This window comes from Rousettus aegyptiacus, unplaced genomic scaffold (genome assembly GCF_014176215.1).
Source record: "Rousettus aegyptiacus isolate mRouAeg1 unplaced genomic scaffold, mRouAeg1.p scaffold_m13_p_1, whole genome shotgun sequence".
Lineage (NCBI taxonomy): Eukaryota > Metazoa > Chordata > Mammalia > Chiroptera > Pteropodidae > Rousettus > Rousettus aegyptiacus.
The window spans coordinates 117761083-117778964 of NW_023416284.1; the positions used below are offsets into that span (position 1 = coordinate 117761083).

The 17882-nt window shown below is 32.0% G+C and overlaps 1 protein-coding gene across 8 annotated transcripts in view; it reads left to right on the forward strand.

The window, feature by feature from the left end:
- Positions 1-15349, forward strand: part of FAM135A (family with sequence similarity 135 member A) — a 94600-nt gene extending 79251 nt beyond the window's left edge. For 4 of the 8 annotated variants that reach the window (XM_036219172.1, XM_016157616.2, XM_036219170.1 and 1 more), the window contains 6 exons: positions 49-140; positions 637-734; positions 1786-1937; positions 3487-3597; positions 11838-11951; positions 13923-15349. In XM_036219172.1, the coding sequence (XP_036075065.1) occupies positions 49-140; positions 637-734; positions 1786-1937; positions 3487-3597; positions 11838-11951; positions 13923-14128 (773 nt within the window). In that variant the 3' untranslated portion in view covers positions 14129-15349. The remainder of the gene's footprint in view (positions 1-48; positions 141-636; positions 735-1785; positions 1938-3486; positions 3598-11837; positions 11952-13922) is intronic. The other 4 variants (XM_016157619.2, XM_016157623.2, XM_016157622.2 and 1 more) reach the window with 3 other exon arrangements.
- Positions 15350-17882: the final 2533 nt, after the last annotated feature.

Consider the following 17882-nt stretch of genomic DNA (forward strand, 5'->3'; position numbering starts at 1 on the left):
GTTTATCTTATTCTTCAGGCATAATTTTTCATTTTGTCTATTTTCTAGGTAACAGCGCAGATCTGCGATTAGTAAAAACTTATATTGAACTTGGACTGCCTGGAGGAAGAATTGATTTTCTTATGTCTGAGAGAAATCAGGTACATATCACAGTGTTTTCAGTGGAAGCAAAAATGTTATACTAGTTTCTACTTAAATATTTGCTTACTATAAAATACCTGTAGTAGTAGAAATAATTTTTCTGATTTCTATAAAATTTAACATTAATACATATTCCAAGGAAGTAGAAAGGGTTTACAGTTCAATTTATGAGCTCTTAACATGTGCAGAATTTCTAGAATTTCACATTTTTATAAAAATATTAATTAAACCATTCTAAATAACCTTATGTTAAATGTTGGTTGTGGACTAAACAATTAAACAACTAAATGAATTAAGTATCATTAAAACCATTGAACTTTTTTTCCTAGAACTTCACTCTTTTTGCTCATTTTAATGGTGACTATTCTCTAATTTCTCTAAAAAACACTAGACTTAACCATATTTTCAGTACTTAAATTAAAATAATGTTTCTTTTCAGTTTTTGCATAATTATACATACTTGGTACATGAAGTGTCTGTTTTGCTTTTGTTTAGAATGATACTTTTGCCGATTTTGATAGCATGACTGATCGCCTTCTGGATGAGATAATACAATATATTCAGATATATAGTCTAACAGTCTCAAAAATAAGGTAAACTCTATAATGCTACACAACTATTTTATATCTATGAATTATAGAATAACTAAACAGAATTTATAATCATTTTGTTATCCTATTCTGAAATATAGGCAACTACAACTCAAATTAATTTAAAGAGAAAAAAAATGTAAAGGTTTTAGGGAAAGGCCACATATTATATGATTCTGTTTGTATAAATTGTACAGAATTAGCAAATCAATAGCTAGAAGTAGATTAGCGATTGCTTAGAGCTGGAGGGAGATAGCTAAAAGGTATAAAGTTTCTTTTTGAGGTGGTGAAATATTATAAGATTTCTAGCAGTAGTGGTTGCACAACTCTGAATACATTAAAAACCACTGACTTGCACATTTTAGATGGATGAATTGTATTGTGTGTAAATTATAGCTCAAAAAAGCTGTTACCAAAAAGGAAAATTATAAAGAAATAGGTATATATAAACAAATGAAACAATAAAAATATTCAAGCTCTCTTCTTTCACTGTTGTCTCCAGAGATTCATATACCATCTATTGTGAAATAATGCTAAGCAAAAGGACTCTTTTGATTTAAACTATTCCTTAATAAAGGTGAAGTGCTTTATAATCATCAGTTATTCTTTTGATATAATCTTAGACTGGTAATAAGAAAATGCAAATGTTTTACCTGTGCCTTGAAAGTACTTAGTCAAAGAACGCAGAGAATAAGAGAAACAAGTGTATAATTTCTTGTATGTCATCCTTTAGAGGTACAATATCATTATTTTGTTTTAAATCATGACTTAAGTAAATAATTATATGCCTGAGGAAGCAAATTTATCATCTAGTCAAAATATTTCTTTTAAAATGTATTTCTAAGCAGTTACAAACTATGAATAATGTTTTTATTGAGTAAACACCTAAGTTATATAATAGGAATTTTCTCCAGTATCAAACCATTATTTTAAGACATATTAGCTATTGAAAAATTTTATACATTTCACATTTGTGTATAGTGATAATAATATCTTTGGTATGTGTTTTAAAAACTAATACTAAAGGAGAAATGTCATTCTTTTTCTCTTAAAGTTTTATTGGACATTCGTTGGGCAATTTAATTATTCGTTCAGTGCTTACAAGGCCAAGGTTTAAATATTACCTCAACAAACTTCATACCTTTTTATCTCTTTCTGGACCTCACCTTGGTACACTCTACAATAGCAGTGCTCTTGTTAATACAGGTAAAAACATTTATTGTTCTGTATTAAAAATATGGCATAAGGAGAAAATTTAAGTACAAATTTAATATTTTCTAGTGTTTTAGAACCAGCTTATCACATACTTAGAATTTCATGAAAGAAAAGATGTAGCCATTTTTTCTGTTTTGTCATGCACATAAAAAAAGCTAAGTCATTTCCAAAAATGAATATTGTCATATTGAGTTGATATTTCCAAAAGGCACAAGAACTTTTTTTCTTTTCTTTATTAAACTGTCTAAATATTTTCAGTAAATGATTATCTTATAAATAGGCTATTTTGTACTATTAGTTGAGCAGATAAATGTCTATATTTAATATATCATAAAGTTATAAAATATTTTATTTAGAATGTTAACTAGGATTTTGGTTTGATAACAACAAAGGGATGTTATGAAAAAATAAATTCAAAAATTTTTCAGAATTCACATTAAAGTTAAGACCCCAATTTTGATTCGATTAAATATTCCAACTAAGAAGGACCTTGATTCTTGATTTGCCTTATTTGGCTTGGTTTATTCCATAGACTTTTTTTTTTTTTTTTAACAGTTTTTATAGTTTAGTCAATTGATTCCCATTGAGAGAATAAATTAGATTTCATTGTTTTTTTTTTCATTGAGCCTTGAAACTCTTATTTCCATTTCTTTTCCACTTCTTTAATTGACAAAGAAACCAAACCATTTTCCTTAGTATTCCATTTCAAATGGTAGTATTCAAAATATATCCTGTTCTAGGTTTTTACAGTTTCAAAAAGAGGACATGAGAAAAATGAAATTCATAAATAATAGAAGATAGAACGCAATATGAATAAGATGCAGTACTTTGAATTTCTTCACTAAACTTTCCCCAGATAGGCTTACAATAATCAAATTTAATCAATTAAAGGGGGGTTTTTGCCCTATTTTTTTTCCTATTCCCCTCTGTAATATTAGAGGCACCAAAAATGAAAATAAATATTCCACAAGCTTGAAAACCAGTTCCAGAGTGATTAGGGTTTCATATAAGAGGAAGGTACATTTAATTATGGATAACTGATAATATAAAGAAATACAATAAAATATGAAAGTTAAATTATATTCAGCTATTACTAGAAAACATTAACTAATTGCACATTCTAAGAGTTGATTCTTATACAGTTAGTCTACCATAACCTGAATGTAATTATCTACCGTCTGAAGACTCAGTGCTTAGGCATTTGAATATACTCTGTTTAAACTTTTATTCTCCTCTACTTCTTTATAATTCGAACAAATTAAAGGTACAATTTCCTCAAATTTGTTCTTTGTAGACCATTATCTTATTACTGATTGAGAAAGAAATAGTAAGCCCTCCATTAACCCATAGTTAACCTATGTATGTATATGTATGTTTGTATTTGTTATCAGAAAATAGAAATATTTTACAAATATATTTGTTAGGCAAGAAAGTGCTAATTTGGGGGATATCCTTTTTGAAATGAAACATTAAAATTAATAACCTTGGCATATGTTACCATATATTTCGTTATGCTCACATATTATTTATAACTCTATAGGTCTATGGTTTATGCAGAAATGGAAAAAATCAGGTTCTCTTTTGCAATTGACATGTAGAGATCATTCAGATCCTCGCCAGACTTTCTTATACAAGCTTAGTAATAAAGCAGGTAAGTATATATTAACAGTTTTGAAAACATTCATTTGAAAACCTTTTTTAAAATAAACCTTTAAGAAAATAAAATAAACCTTAAATAAGTAATCAGAATGTCTTTCTGGTGATTCAGCTACTTTGAAATTATCCTAAAATTTTTAGCATTTATAATTCATGCCAGTTATGTTAGTAAGTTTTTGAACTATGCCTCTACATGTCTAGCCCTTCTAGCTGCTCCTACCCCAATCTTCAATCCTTGTTATAAACTGACACATATTGTTCTACTTTCCTATTCTAAGGCCATCAAGCATTTCAAGAAAATGTCAGAAACTAAACTATTAATAGCTATTTCTTCTACAGATTCTCCCCAGGGATGAGTCTTGTTACTCATCTCTTATTAGCTGATTATGAAATATATTCCCCATCTTGCATATATTTTCTAAGCTTTTATAGCCTGAAGTCCCCAACTGCTTCTTTCCTATTTTCACTCTAAATAACCTTACCATATCTCCCTGACTCATCCTCACACTGATGTCTTCTCAGCACATTTTTTCCACTGCCTCTTTTGAAATCTCCATTTGAGAGGAATAGACTGCCTTCATTTTTATTTTTCTCAGAGAGTGTCATCTCCGCTTCCTTCTGAAACGGGGACATATCTGAAATCTGGATATTATCCCACCACACCCACATCTCCTCACTGCTCTCTGTAGAGCAGACATTGGCAAACCTTTTCTCTAAAGGTTCAGATAGTAAATAGTTTGGCTTTGTGGGCTGTATGATCTCTGTTGCAGCAACTTAACACTACCATGATAACACAAAAATAGCCATAGACAATACATAAATTAATGAAAACCCCATTCTTCTTGAAATACTTTCCTCTCTCCAAATCTGTAACATCAGCCTCTCCTGGTTTCCTTCCATCTTGGCTGTCTACATGGTCTTCTTTTCTTTCCTTCCTACTTAAATATGTTGTTCTCCTTGGGCTCCACCCTCTGTCACCTGCTTGTTTCACTCCATACATTCTTCTTGGATAGTATCATTCCATTTCCATGTGCACCATTGGTAATGCTCAGATTATGTATCTCTAAGAGCTCAGTCCTCTGTGCTGTGCTCTGGACCTACATGTCTAGCTGCCTACCACATATATTCACTTAGATGTTTCATGAGTGCCTCAAAGGCAGTGTTTTCAGACACCTCCTCTTTCCACTCAGATTACGTCTCTGGACTCCACAACTACAAGAATGACACCGTCTCCCAGCCAGAAACTTAGAAACTGTTTGAGACTCCTCTTCTCACTCTCCCCCATATCTCCTGAGTTATCAAGCTCTGAAACATTCATTTTTCTCGGCAGCTAACAGAGGCTTTTCTTTTCTTTGCCACTGTCCTAGTTCAACCTTCATCACTTTTACTTAGAGTATTTCTGTGGCCTCCCAACTGGTTACCCTGCCTCCTGCGTATGCCTCCTTCTATAATCTCACTTCCTCGTTAGATGAAATGATCTTCTAAAAATTAAATCAAACCATATTGTTCCTGTTTGAAAATCTTTCATGGTACCTTGTAGCTCGTAGGATGAAGTTTAGATTCCATGGCTTAGGGTGTGAAATCTGTTATAATCTGGTTCCTGATTCTTTTACTTGCTTCATATCCTAGACTTCCTCTTACACATGTTTTGCTTCAGTCATGCCATGTATGTTTTACGCTTCCTTGCATTCACCTATGCTTTTTCTACCACCATTCCTCTCGATGTGTTTACCCATCTTTTTAGATTAATTCTCTTCATCTTCTAAAGTTAAACTCAAGCACCACCTACTATCAAAAGCTTTTCTTGATACTCTATCTGATTTAATGCTCCCCTCCTCTCAGAGTACCAAGTTTATGCCTTTATATCCCAAATCTTGTATCTCCAGGACTGACTTCATTAATGAACTTTAATCCTCATTTGCCTGCTAGACGTTACTACTTACATATCAAACTACTTATGTTTAATACTGAACATACTGTCTTCTTTTACTACCTCCTTTTTCATCTTTATAAAAATGGTACTCTACACTCTAAATTTCTTGATTTGAAATAACTCAGAATCATCTTTGACTCCACTTCTGTGTATCCCACATCCCAAGATTAATATTATTTCTGATTTCATATTAGTATTATTTCTAAACCTCTTTTATATTACTCATTACAGTTTATCTCGTGTGAGTCATTTTTATATATTTTATCTTTCTTAAGTAAAATCCATTGTGACAATCCTTCCCTCTCCCTCACATACATACTCTGTATTTACTATAGTTCTTCTAAATAGGTGTTCAGTGTGAATCCTTTCATTCAATAAATATTCTTTAAAATAATATTTTTAGTATCCAAAAGCAGGTCAAATATTGTATAGATAAGTTGAAAATCAAACTCATATTTTCGGTGACTGATAGTTCCAAATCTGAGGTACCTTGAACTTTAACTTAAGCCTTGGCTTTTTAAATCTATTTTTTCTCTTCATTCCCATCCTTCATCCTGCTCTTAAAACATTAGTAATTTAACATTAGCAATTGAATACAGCCTACTTCATTTGAGTCCTGTTTAAGCTTTTTTAGGATTCTGCCTTAAATGTTGTTGTTAATATGATAAAGAGATTTGGTAATGGTTATTTCATGTATTGTCTGTTATTAGAATCAGTGAAAAAAAGTTCATAGGTTGAGTTTTGATTTTGTTTCTTAGGTTACAAAGAAACAAGTTACTTATAGTGCACAGAAATATATATTTGATTAATAATACTACAAGATATTCCTACAAAATCAAATATAGCATATAATACTCATGTGAGGAAAAACTTACTGACACTAACTAGGTGTAGCTATGCAGTTTATGCTACTGTTCCTCATGGCTTAGGAAAAATAGGAAAGGCAAAACTGAATATAAACATTCCCGGGGTCTATGTATTTATCCTGCATTTTAAAAAGTAAAATTTAGTCAGCAGTAATAATAAGTAGCAACATAAGAAAATAAAAACATGAAAGAAAACATAACTGTAAAGTTTTACTGTAAAAATTCTGTAATCCATGGGATTCCCCATCTGAACAGACTTCGTATTAAATTTATAATTATTTATAGATCTGAGTAGATCTTTTGCACCTGAATTATTTCTTAAGGAACAGCTAAAACTTTTGTTTACAAATCATGAATTTATTGTTAGCCTTACAGTGTAGGCAAGACCCTTCCCCACTGCCCTACCTCCCCAGCTGTGCTGGCCTATTTAAGAGTTAGGCCTCAAAAGAATGTGTAGCTGTCAGTTCTGACTGAAGCGCTGATTAGGTCACTAAAACTAAACAAGCCTCAGTTTCCTCATTGGTAAAACGGGGATAATAGTATCTTTCTTAAAAGGCTATTCAGAATTAATTGAGATAATACATATAAACAATTACCATTCTAAAGAGCATGAAACTCAAATGTTACGTGGTAAAAATAGCTCTAAATGAAGTGCCTGAACTAAAATAATATTAGTATTTTAGCTTATAGAAATTCGCTTTCACATTAACATCATAAGTCTGTTTTAGGAGATATTTTAACAGAACTGTTTAAAAATAAGCTCATCTAAATGTCAGTATTACTAGCTGTAAAAATTTACTCAAATGATTTTATAAAATTGTTTTCATGTTTTAAGATTTCTGCTTGTACCCAGATATAAGTTTATTAGTATACACCAGAATTGAATTAATATTATTGGAAAATAATATGAAAGAATATTTTCTAATAATTATGACTAATGCATTAAATAATACTAAAATATAGGAATAAGTATATATGGCACTTACTAAATCATAGGTACCACCTGAGCAAATTATTAGACATATTATAGGACTATTACGGCCCTTGTTTTGCAAATAGAGAGGTTGAGTGACTTGCCACAGGTCATAAAGCTAATGAGCAGTTGTGCATGGTTTGGACCATGTTATGTTAAACTATTAATGTGTATTTTCAAGAACTTTAGAAGCTATTTCTAATAGTTTTAAATATCAACAAATATTCATTCATTGATTTTAAAATTATAATATTGTCACAAGGCTCGGAGCAAGTCTCAGACTATGTTCACCACTCCCCCTTCCCCCCGCCCCATTTTTTTGGCCATCTAGAGAATTGTGAGTCAATTGCTAGGAAATTATTACACTTATATGTATACATATGATTACTTTATTCACAATGTGTAAATATGTGGGTTCACATCAGAAGCATAAGTAAAACAGGACAACATAAAGCAATGTTTACTTAACCATTTTACTTAACCAATATGCTATTCTTAGGTGTTTTTAAACAACCAAAAGCCCTAGTGATAATTTCTCTTTTATGGTTTCATTCTTTTAAAGGTACAGAGTCTTGAATGCCCTAGTCCAATTATTGCTTCTGTTTCTTCCAAATAGTTAGTTTTTTGTTCTTTTAAGAAAACCTAAAATAACTGTCTAAACCAAAATCCAACCTTCTACCTTCTTCCCCCTTTTTATTTAAGCAAAGCACCCCCCCCCCCCGTGGGTCTTCCTTTTGAAACAGTCTTTTTTTCTGCAACATATCATTAGTTAGTAGCTTTCCTTAATGCAAGCTATTCATTATTTTAAAATTAAGGAAACATTTAAAAGCCTAAAATAATTTGTACGATTTCTAAAACAAATGAGAAATGTTATATTTTTTATAAAAATCATATATTTATCAAGTATGAATTGCCTTTTTCATTTTGTGAACACAATAGATCTTAAAGAGCTAAAGAAATATTTTTCAGAGAAAATTATCTTTTTTCGATTAAGGCATTACAATTATAAACATTCGTTAAATTTTTATAGCAACTTTTGACCAACTGCTGACAGAATATAAAAATAGTTTACATAGTATAGTTATAGCATACTAGTATCTCAGCACTGATATCACGGCAAAGAAAGATGAAGGAACTAGAGCATTGTGGAAGGCAAAATGTATTCCATTTGGATTAGGTGACACCATTAGTGAACTAACAAAGATTACATGAAGAGAAGGCACTCTTGCATTTCTTAATGAGGGCTTATTATAGCCACATAAGAATCTATTTGTTGTTGGAACTGCCAAAATATAATGCCATATTCTAAGATCTTCCAGAAAACATCTGCTTAGAATCTCTTTACCAGGTGTTAAATTCTGACAAATAAAATATAACAATTAAAGAAGTTTCCCGCTGTGCTCCTATGGCACAAGATAATCTTTTCTTCCAGCAGATTACAGAGGAGTTTAATAATAGGTATCACTTGATTTGTAAATAACATTCTTATTTCATTTCTGAAAGTGTAGGAAAGAATCAGTATCAGCTAATGTTATTTAAGGAAGCAAATTCTTAAATAAGCAAGATTCCTAAAATAAAGACTTCAGACATTTTTATAAAATGGACTTCAACTCAGATGAAGCACTTCCAGAATTCTCTTTGTGACTTTGGGCCTAACATATCTCACTTTGAATTTCTGTTCTCTCCAGTCTGTAGAGAAAGAATTGAAGCAAAAAGATTCAAAAAGAGTTATATAGTCTGTATAACTAACTTGGTTCTTGGCTAACACAAAAAGCAACTCTTCTATGCAAAAGTACAATATTAGTATTTATTATTATTGAAAAACTATTAGAATAGACTGATTACTAAATTTAAAATGAATTTCTAAAGTACAATACTGTCTTAGAAATCCCATTTAGAAGTACAAAAATATATTTATATCAGTATCAGGATCTTTGATTTATTTCATCAGCATGGAATCTGAGAAAAATTGATGATGCAGGAGAGAAACAAGACGACGACTAGAGCCACGTCCTTAAATAGGCAGGAGGTATTAGGACCTAGCATACAAGCATAAAGGCTGACCTGAGGTAGGAGCATGAACGATTCATCAGAAGGAACAGCGGTGATGGCAGAAAATGAAAGTATAGGTGTGGTGGTAGCTTTGTGTAAGGTGGGAGTATGTGGAAGTTCTCTTCTAATTCTGTATTCTCAGTGAAATGGAAAGCAAGAAGAGGGGATAGAAGATGCTGGCAATTTGAAGAAAAATACTCATTTAGGAAAAGTAAATATTGAGCAAGGTTGCCACAGGCTGTGTAATGTACAGCTCCAAGAAGTGTCATTCATGCAAACTGTGATACAAATGCCACTGCTGGAGTTGTGTGTGCAGCATGGTAGCCCTTTATGGAGAGCATAAATATATATCTTTTAGATAAATGAGAAAGCTAATTGTGCTGTTTTATGACTAGTTTCATGCAGTTTGGTATAAAATTTCAATAACAGCATCATACTTATATTCAAAAAGTATAGCACCTAAAGCAACTTCTAAGTGAAGATGATGTACAGTAGGGCAGTTTTCATATTATTGGCTTGCTTACTCTTTAAGAGAATTTTGAAAAAGTATGTATCCCCTTGTATAATTTTAGGACTCTACCTAAAAATACTTTCTGTTATTTTAAATAATTGCAAAGGATATGTTTTCTGGCATATCAGGTAGTATATATTTACTGTAATTATATTTTCATAAAAATATAAAGACTCATTCAATTAGAGTTATAGATTTAGCTCATTCAATTCAATTTCTGGAAAGTGTGTGTCATAAAATCTAATTGGCAAAGCCATTTCTTATTGTCAGACAATCAGACAAATTAAACCTACTTTTTATCAGAAAACGTTAGATTTCACTTATGTTTTGCTTAGTTCCCCAGAGACTGTTATACTCCATGCCTGTGCACCATAATAAGATCTGAAATAGATTGGAAAAATATCTTTCTCTTATAAAGTGAAAGAAGGACAAGTCGTTTTTAGAAAAGTGCTCTTACAGAAGTTGGGCTCTGGAAATGAATTTTCTTAAAGCTATACATGTCTATCTACACCGTGGAGAGTCTTAAATTATCCCTGGGGTAAATAAATGTATATCAGTTTGAAGACCTCTCTGCTCTAGGTACATAGATGATTCCCAAAGTAGTGCTAATATTGATGAAGATATTGCTGTCAATTGAAACCAAAAGTAGAATTAATTTGTCTCATGAAATGTGAGCGTGAAAGGGAAAAAATCTAAGTTTTCTTAATGAATATGATTTTAAATATGTTTGTATAATTGAATTAATCTCTATTATAGACATTGGATTATTTCACTTGTGTCCCTAGAATTTTATGTATTCAGACTGCCTCAAAGTCTTATCTTCTCTTTGGATAAAAGGGAAGATGGCCTTATATTTGGCTAGATAGTATATACAGCCTCGCCTGGTTCTGTGTGGGTCTACGCTTTCTCATTATTAGGATCCTTAAATTCCAAAGGAGGCAGGGAGGTTCTACAAAGGCTACTTATATTCTGGATCTGCAGTAGTCTCCACAATTGGCCCTTCTCTAAGAATCTGAATTTTAGTGGGCAGACAGTATCAGAATTTTACTTTGGAACATTCCAGAAATGAAATATGCACTACATACCTTAGTTATATTGTATTGCCTTTATTGATTTGTATCTTTTTTAATAATAACAAAATTTTTATTTTTTTTATTAGTCTGAGCTAAATAGTAAAATTAGAACATTATTGGTACTGAAGTGGTCAAAAACATGGGTTTAGTACTTAACCTGAGTTAATTAACAAAGTATCCCAAAGTCAGTCAGAAGCCCTAAATTCACCTAGTTTAACAAAAAATAAAAATAAAGGGGCCTGACGAAAGTCTGTGGGTGGATCATGAAACCTATTATTATTACTAAAAAGAACAAAGCATGTATCCTCTTGATATCATACTTAAATAAGGAGAAAATATGATTAGGCAAGAGTCAAATGAAAACTTAAAGTAAAAAGTCATCTTTAAATGAGTTCATATAGGGTGTTTTGTTTGTTTTTGTAGAAGAGTAATTTTGTTTCTTTGGGGAATACTTCTAAATATTGAGGATTAGCCTTTGGAAAGTAAAAATGTCATGAAGTATTTTCTATAAAATTTTAGTCCACTGTAACCAATTTCTCCTCCATTCCCACAGTACCACACCACAGTCTTTGCTCTCACTCACTGGAAACACACATTTCTCATATCTGACATAAACTACGTACAATGAAGCTGGGTGTTTTTTGGTTTGGGGGGAGGGATTTTTTTGGTAGATAATACATAGAAATCTGGAGAAAGAATTCATCAGGTATTTAAAAGTGATAAACAGTGCTACTGAGAAAATAAAATTTTTCATCACTTAATCCAGTACTAATAAGTTCTAAATCTAGTTAATAATTGCATTATAATTTATTATTTTCTCTTCACAGGGCTTCATTATTTCAAAAATGTTGTGCTAGTGGGATCTCTACAGGATCGCTATGTTCCTTATCATTCTGCCCGCATTGAAATGTGTAAAACAGCTTTAAAGGACAAACAGTCAGGTAACAAAGTAAATTAGAAGTATTTTAAAGAGTTATATCTACACATAAACTTTTCCCCAGATTTTTTTTTAGTCATTTTCTCTCTTTTGTCATCTTTCCGTTTACTACTTTTTCCATCCACTAGTATTAACAACTATCCTTCCTCCATTTTCTTCCTTTCTTTACTCCTGCCACATCAGCTGTTTTTGCCAACAAAACTGTGGTTGTTCTTATGAAATAGTTCTTTCATCTAATTACAAATGTTTCTACATTTTGCTGCCTCAAAAGTAATTTGTACTTTGATTTCCTCCAAATTATTGGGATTAGTGATTGTGGTAATGGTTATGTTACATGTTTAGCTGTTTCTCCCTTTTAGTCAAAGATGGCAGCAAGGACTTGCTCCACTTTATTGATAATGAGTTATAAAGATTTTGTTTATTTATCCTTTTGCTATTTTTTAATAACAAAAGAAATCTAAATCATAGCTATTTGGAGCCAGGAGGAGATTTGGGTCCTGTTTACTCTTTTTATTACTGAGGCTCAAAGATACAAAGTGACTTATCCAAAGTCACTGGTGGTTAATTTCAGGATTAGGATAAGAATCAGGGTGTCCTACTTCTCAATATCACTGCAGTTCCTTTTTTGGAATAAGGCTGATTTTAAACAAATTCTTAACCCTTTGCTTTTCTCATATTGTAACAGTGAATAGCTCCTTTTAGGCAGGGACTCTCTTAGACATATTTGTATTGGCATTGCCTAGCATGGCACATAGTAGGTATTCTATTCATTTAACAATTTTTTTTTTTTGAGCATTTCGTAAAGTCAGAATAACCTTTTTAAAACTTCTGTTCTAGAACAGTCCACTTAATGGAAAAGGCTAGAGTCTTCTTAGAGAAAAATTCAGAAGAGGTTTAACCTTCAAATGAGTCATTGAAAGTAGACAAATGTCCTTTGTTTTAACAGTGAGATTCTGTGCCACTTGGGGACAGGGGAAATCTAATAAAGAGAGGTTTGGATTTCTTCCTATGTAAGAATATTTTTTAAGTAGCATGGAACCAGAAATTTGATTTGACTCAGTGAAAACTAAGAGGAGAGGTAGGAATAAAAAGTTTTCTATTACTCTTTCTCTTAAACACCTCTCTCTTCTTTCTATAATTATACGTCTATGTACTCTTCCTTTCTCATCATTCCTCAGGTGGCTACATCTGCCTCACCTCCAAAATTTAATACCTGCCTCACTAAGATTGGCATGTTCCATCTATTAGTAATATAGTAATGCATAATCATAAAAACTGTTTTGCCCCTTATAAGGTAGCTTGTGCCTTTATGTATATATCTCTAACCATTATCTTTTATGCTTAGCATGACCTCAATACATCCACTGTAGGAATTAACCAAAAAAGAGGGAGAGAAGAGCACAACTATGGAATTAAAAGTTGAACCAAGCATTAACAAAACTTTCAGAACAAAAATAGGATCCCCTTTGATCTTTGACTCATACTCACATTGTTCTTCTGACTATAGGAAGTTGCTGCTGTTCTCAAAATAATGTAGAACTATGTTGGAAAATGTTGACTGCTATGGAAACGTTATTAAAGTACTTGCTGTAGACTAAAATTTTAAATTTTACCTTATCAAAATGTCTTAGCATGGCTACCTTTTCATAATGGTTCAGCGAGTCATAAGTCATTTAATGTTGAAGCATGCTGTTTGTTCTCTTAAATTCATTGCTTTGAATTGAAAATATCAAATTGACAGTAGTAATGTATAATAAATTTGTTATTTTTACTTGGCTAGATAAATAATATAATTATATTTCCTCTAAACCATCTCAAGAACGATAGTGAAAGAAAAAGAAAACCTTTTAAAAGAACTTTTCAGCTTTAAGTGGAAATAATGTAACCAAATTTTATAAATTATATAAAAGTTGACATGGAATTTTTTTCAGTTACTTATATGAACTAATTTTCCTTTATTCTATTTTCTCCATAGGACAGATCTATTCAGAAATGATCCATAACTTGCTTCGTCCAGTTCTACAAAGCAAAGACTGTAATTTGGTTCGATATAATGTCATCAATGCATTGCCCAATACAGCTGACTCACTCATTGGAAGAGCTGCACATATAGCTGTTCTTGATTCAGAAATATTTTTAGAGAAATTCTTTCTGGTTGCTGCCCTCAAATATTTCCAATAAGATAAAAACATTGTTAAAGACTTGACAATTACCTCATTCAGCAATGGTTCAAATAATGTATTATATTAAACTATAGATGCTGGTAAGTTCTAAGAAATATTTATATCTTTTTATATGGAAGATAATTTATATCATCCATGTGTAGAGCTTTTTGAACATCAACTTTACTTTCTAGGTAATGTGGCTGTGCAATATTTTTTTAATTTTATCTTTTTACTTTTCTATTTTTCATATATTTTGCTACATAAGTATTTCAGTGAAATTTAAGCCCATATGTATGTCTGATTATTTATTATTGGCTTTCAACAATTCTTACATCAGATTCATATAGAGGCCATTATTGCTAGAATAGCATGAGATTTTAAATTTTATAGTACTGGGGTATATTCAGTTAATTATAAATTTTACTTTTAATATTTTACTCTGTTTTAACTGGAAAGAAAATTATAGCTGCTAAAATATATTTTTTGAAATCAACTCTTTAGCCCTGCCAAACCAGGTAGTTCATATATGACAATGTTATAAAATTTTTCTATAAAAACTCATTGTTATTGTTGCTATTAAACATATGTCATGCCTATTAAAATATATTTTCTACTGGTGATTTCAACATTATTTTTCACATTGCCTTTATTACTGGAACTTTTCATGTTCATGTTAGCAGCATCTAGAAATTTTTGAATGTTTGAATGCCCTCTGCCTTGATTTAGTTGGAATTTTGTTAACTTTGGTAATGTTGCTTGAACTTTCTGACTACATTTCTTTAACATTTTTCATGAACTTCCTTGTATGTACATAATAATTAAATGTTGAAATTTATGAAATACTTTTATGAATTTAGATAATTTTTAAATTGTTAAAATTCATTGAACTAAAAAGATGTTAAAATAATTCATGCTAAAAATGGAACAAAATAATTAACTTTACGTGTTTGGTGATACAGATGCAAATGTTTTTGATATATGGAGATGTTAAGTCTTTTGACTTTACTAAAGGTGCTGAATAGCATTAAATTCACTATTTTCTTTCCTGTTTTACTTGTGAAAAAATAATAATACACTAAGGGCGAATAGAAGGCCTTTTTGGATTCATCAGTTGTGACTGGACAGAAGGTTTTTGTAAATATGTATTGTATAATTGATGCATGTTTATTTTTAGCATTGTGTTATTGCCTCTGTTGTTAATAAATGAACAAATGACTATTTAGAGGAATAGCTAAAACACTTGCTTATTTTCAGAATACTAGAAGTATATTTTTACTTATAATTGGATAGACTATATTAATTAACTCTATAGACCAGCATGGTTGTATAACTTATAGTCTTTGTAAAGTATTTTTATAATTCATATATTTTGCATATATATTAAGTAGTTAAAATTATTATTTCATTGATCACTCTCCATAAATCTTTATTTTTAAAAAAGTACTTGAAAATTTAGTGAAATAACTAAACAATAATTTGCCAAGTTCAGTTTAACTGGAAAATGTAAATATATGCATTATCCACCATGTATTTTTTGCCACACACAGATTTTATATTCACATAGATTGGCCCTGAGTTTTAAATATCATGCTTATCTAAGTTTGAATAACCTTCCAAGTTAATCAAAGGATTCATTCTTACTCATAATCATATACTTGTATTTAAGGGTAATTTGCTCTTATCATCATATTTAGTTAAATGGTGTTGGTTGTTTTAATAGTTTTAAAAGCACATCAATGATCATGGTTTAAAATCTAACAGACTTCACTTCTGGTTTATCAGGGAAACTATAATATGCTATTCATGTCCTAATTCAGATTACAGGGGTGGAGTAGAGAAACAATTATCTGAAACAGTATAATTGACTCTTAGAGATGAAACTCATAAAAGTACATAACCAATAAGGATTCTTGATTGCAAACAACAAAAAAACAATTGTGATTAACTTAAGCAGAAAAAGAATAATTCATTGGAAGAATATAAGGCAGCTCACAGAATTGATGAAAAGGCTCGAGAGCCAGCTTTGGAAAACAGAAACCAAAGGAAGCTAGATAACCAGAATTATAGCCAAGTTCCAACCTCAAGAAGATCTGGAAGTTTGTATATACTTTAGGCAGTGATGCCTCTGAAAACTGGATTCCAAACACTCTGCTTTTTTGCATCACTCATTGCAGCAGATTCAGCATCTGGTGGGAATGTCTAACTGACCAAGCTTATTTGTCTTGTGCCAGCACTCAGTCTGTCAGACATGAAAGACAGCTTCCACAGAAGATGGGATTATTTCTTTTACTAAGATTCACTAAACATGTGATATGGGTTTGATGACTCAGCACCAAATATAAAAACGTATCAGAGGTCTATCTATTATATTCTATTTCTTTGTCTTTACAGCATCTATATATACCACTTCTCACATTTACACCTTTAAAGTGCTTCCTCCTGGCATAATATTATTACTCCTCTTCTAGTTTTAGGTTCAGGATCTCAGTGTGATGTCCATTTCTCTTCTGGTTTTTGTCTCAATAGTTTGGAACCCAAAGATAATATAATATTGCAAGTGCTCCACCACCACCACCCCTATATGCAATAATTGTATTAAGTAGGAAAGAAAAGATGAATTGTTAAATATATAAGTATATGCATGAGCCAATGAGAAAGAAAACATAGCTGCAGCCGTGCTTTGCAAGCTTCCTCGGTGAGGATTAACTGGGTTATTCATTTAAAAATAAAAACGCCAAGGTACCATTACAGATCAACTGAATCTCCAGGATAGGATACAGGTAGCAGCATGTTTTACATCCCAAAGTTCTCTGATTTAAAAAAGAAAGAAAAAACTATGGTAAATACAGCCCAGTTCTGCCACTGGTCATAAAGCTAGATGGTTATGACTTATCTCTTGTTTCCCTTGTGTTCAACCTGCACCTCAGCTGATAAGATTTCTTTACCTAATGGGTGACTTGAGGATCTGAGGCTTAGGTGGTTTTGCCTATATATGATTGAAACTGTCTGCTTAATTTTTACAATTTAACATGGTATTGCTAGAATTTTCAAGAGATGAGATTCCTCAGAGTTCTAGTCAGACTCCTCTCCGTACTCCCTCCCCCCCCCCCCATGGTCATTAGAGCCAATCAACTCCAGCTAGCACCATAACCACTTTTTCTAGCTCCTTACCTAGAGTAATGAGCTCAGAATGACCTGGTGGCAATCCCAACTTCCAATTCAAAGAAAATATTGTATCCCCTTGTACCCCACTCAGGATGCAAAAATTGCTATACCAACAGAACCTGGAATTATGGAAATGGATGCCAAGATCAGTGAAAGAGCTGAGATTTTATCCTACTTGCTGGTTTGCTTGCCACCATTTCATGGATACTGACAGGAGACTCCTGAGTAAGAGGCAAAGGACTATTATAACAAAATAGTGGCCAAAGTGCCATCATAGTTTGCACCAATTCCTGGAGTACCAATACCCACAGTGATGCAGAGGGCCATTCGGCACCTGTTCACATGGTGGGTTACATTACAGAAAAATCCAGGGCTCAGGGACAAGCAATTTTTGAGCAAGCAGCAAAGAAGCCAGTATCTTTCTCTCCAGGTAGTGGCAGTTAAATGGTAATAATGCTGTGGTTGCCTTGCCCTAATTAGATGCCTATATGACTAGCTACAGAAACTTTGGTAACAGGAAATGGATAAGCCTTGCAGTCGGCATACTCAGCAATAATATGCAGGGACACCTCAGACCCACGGCAGATTCTCTCTCCCCACCATGG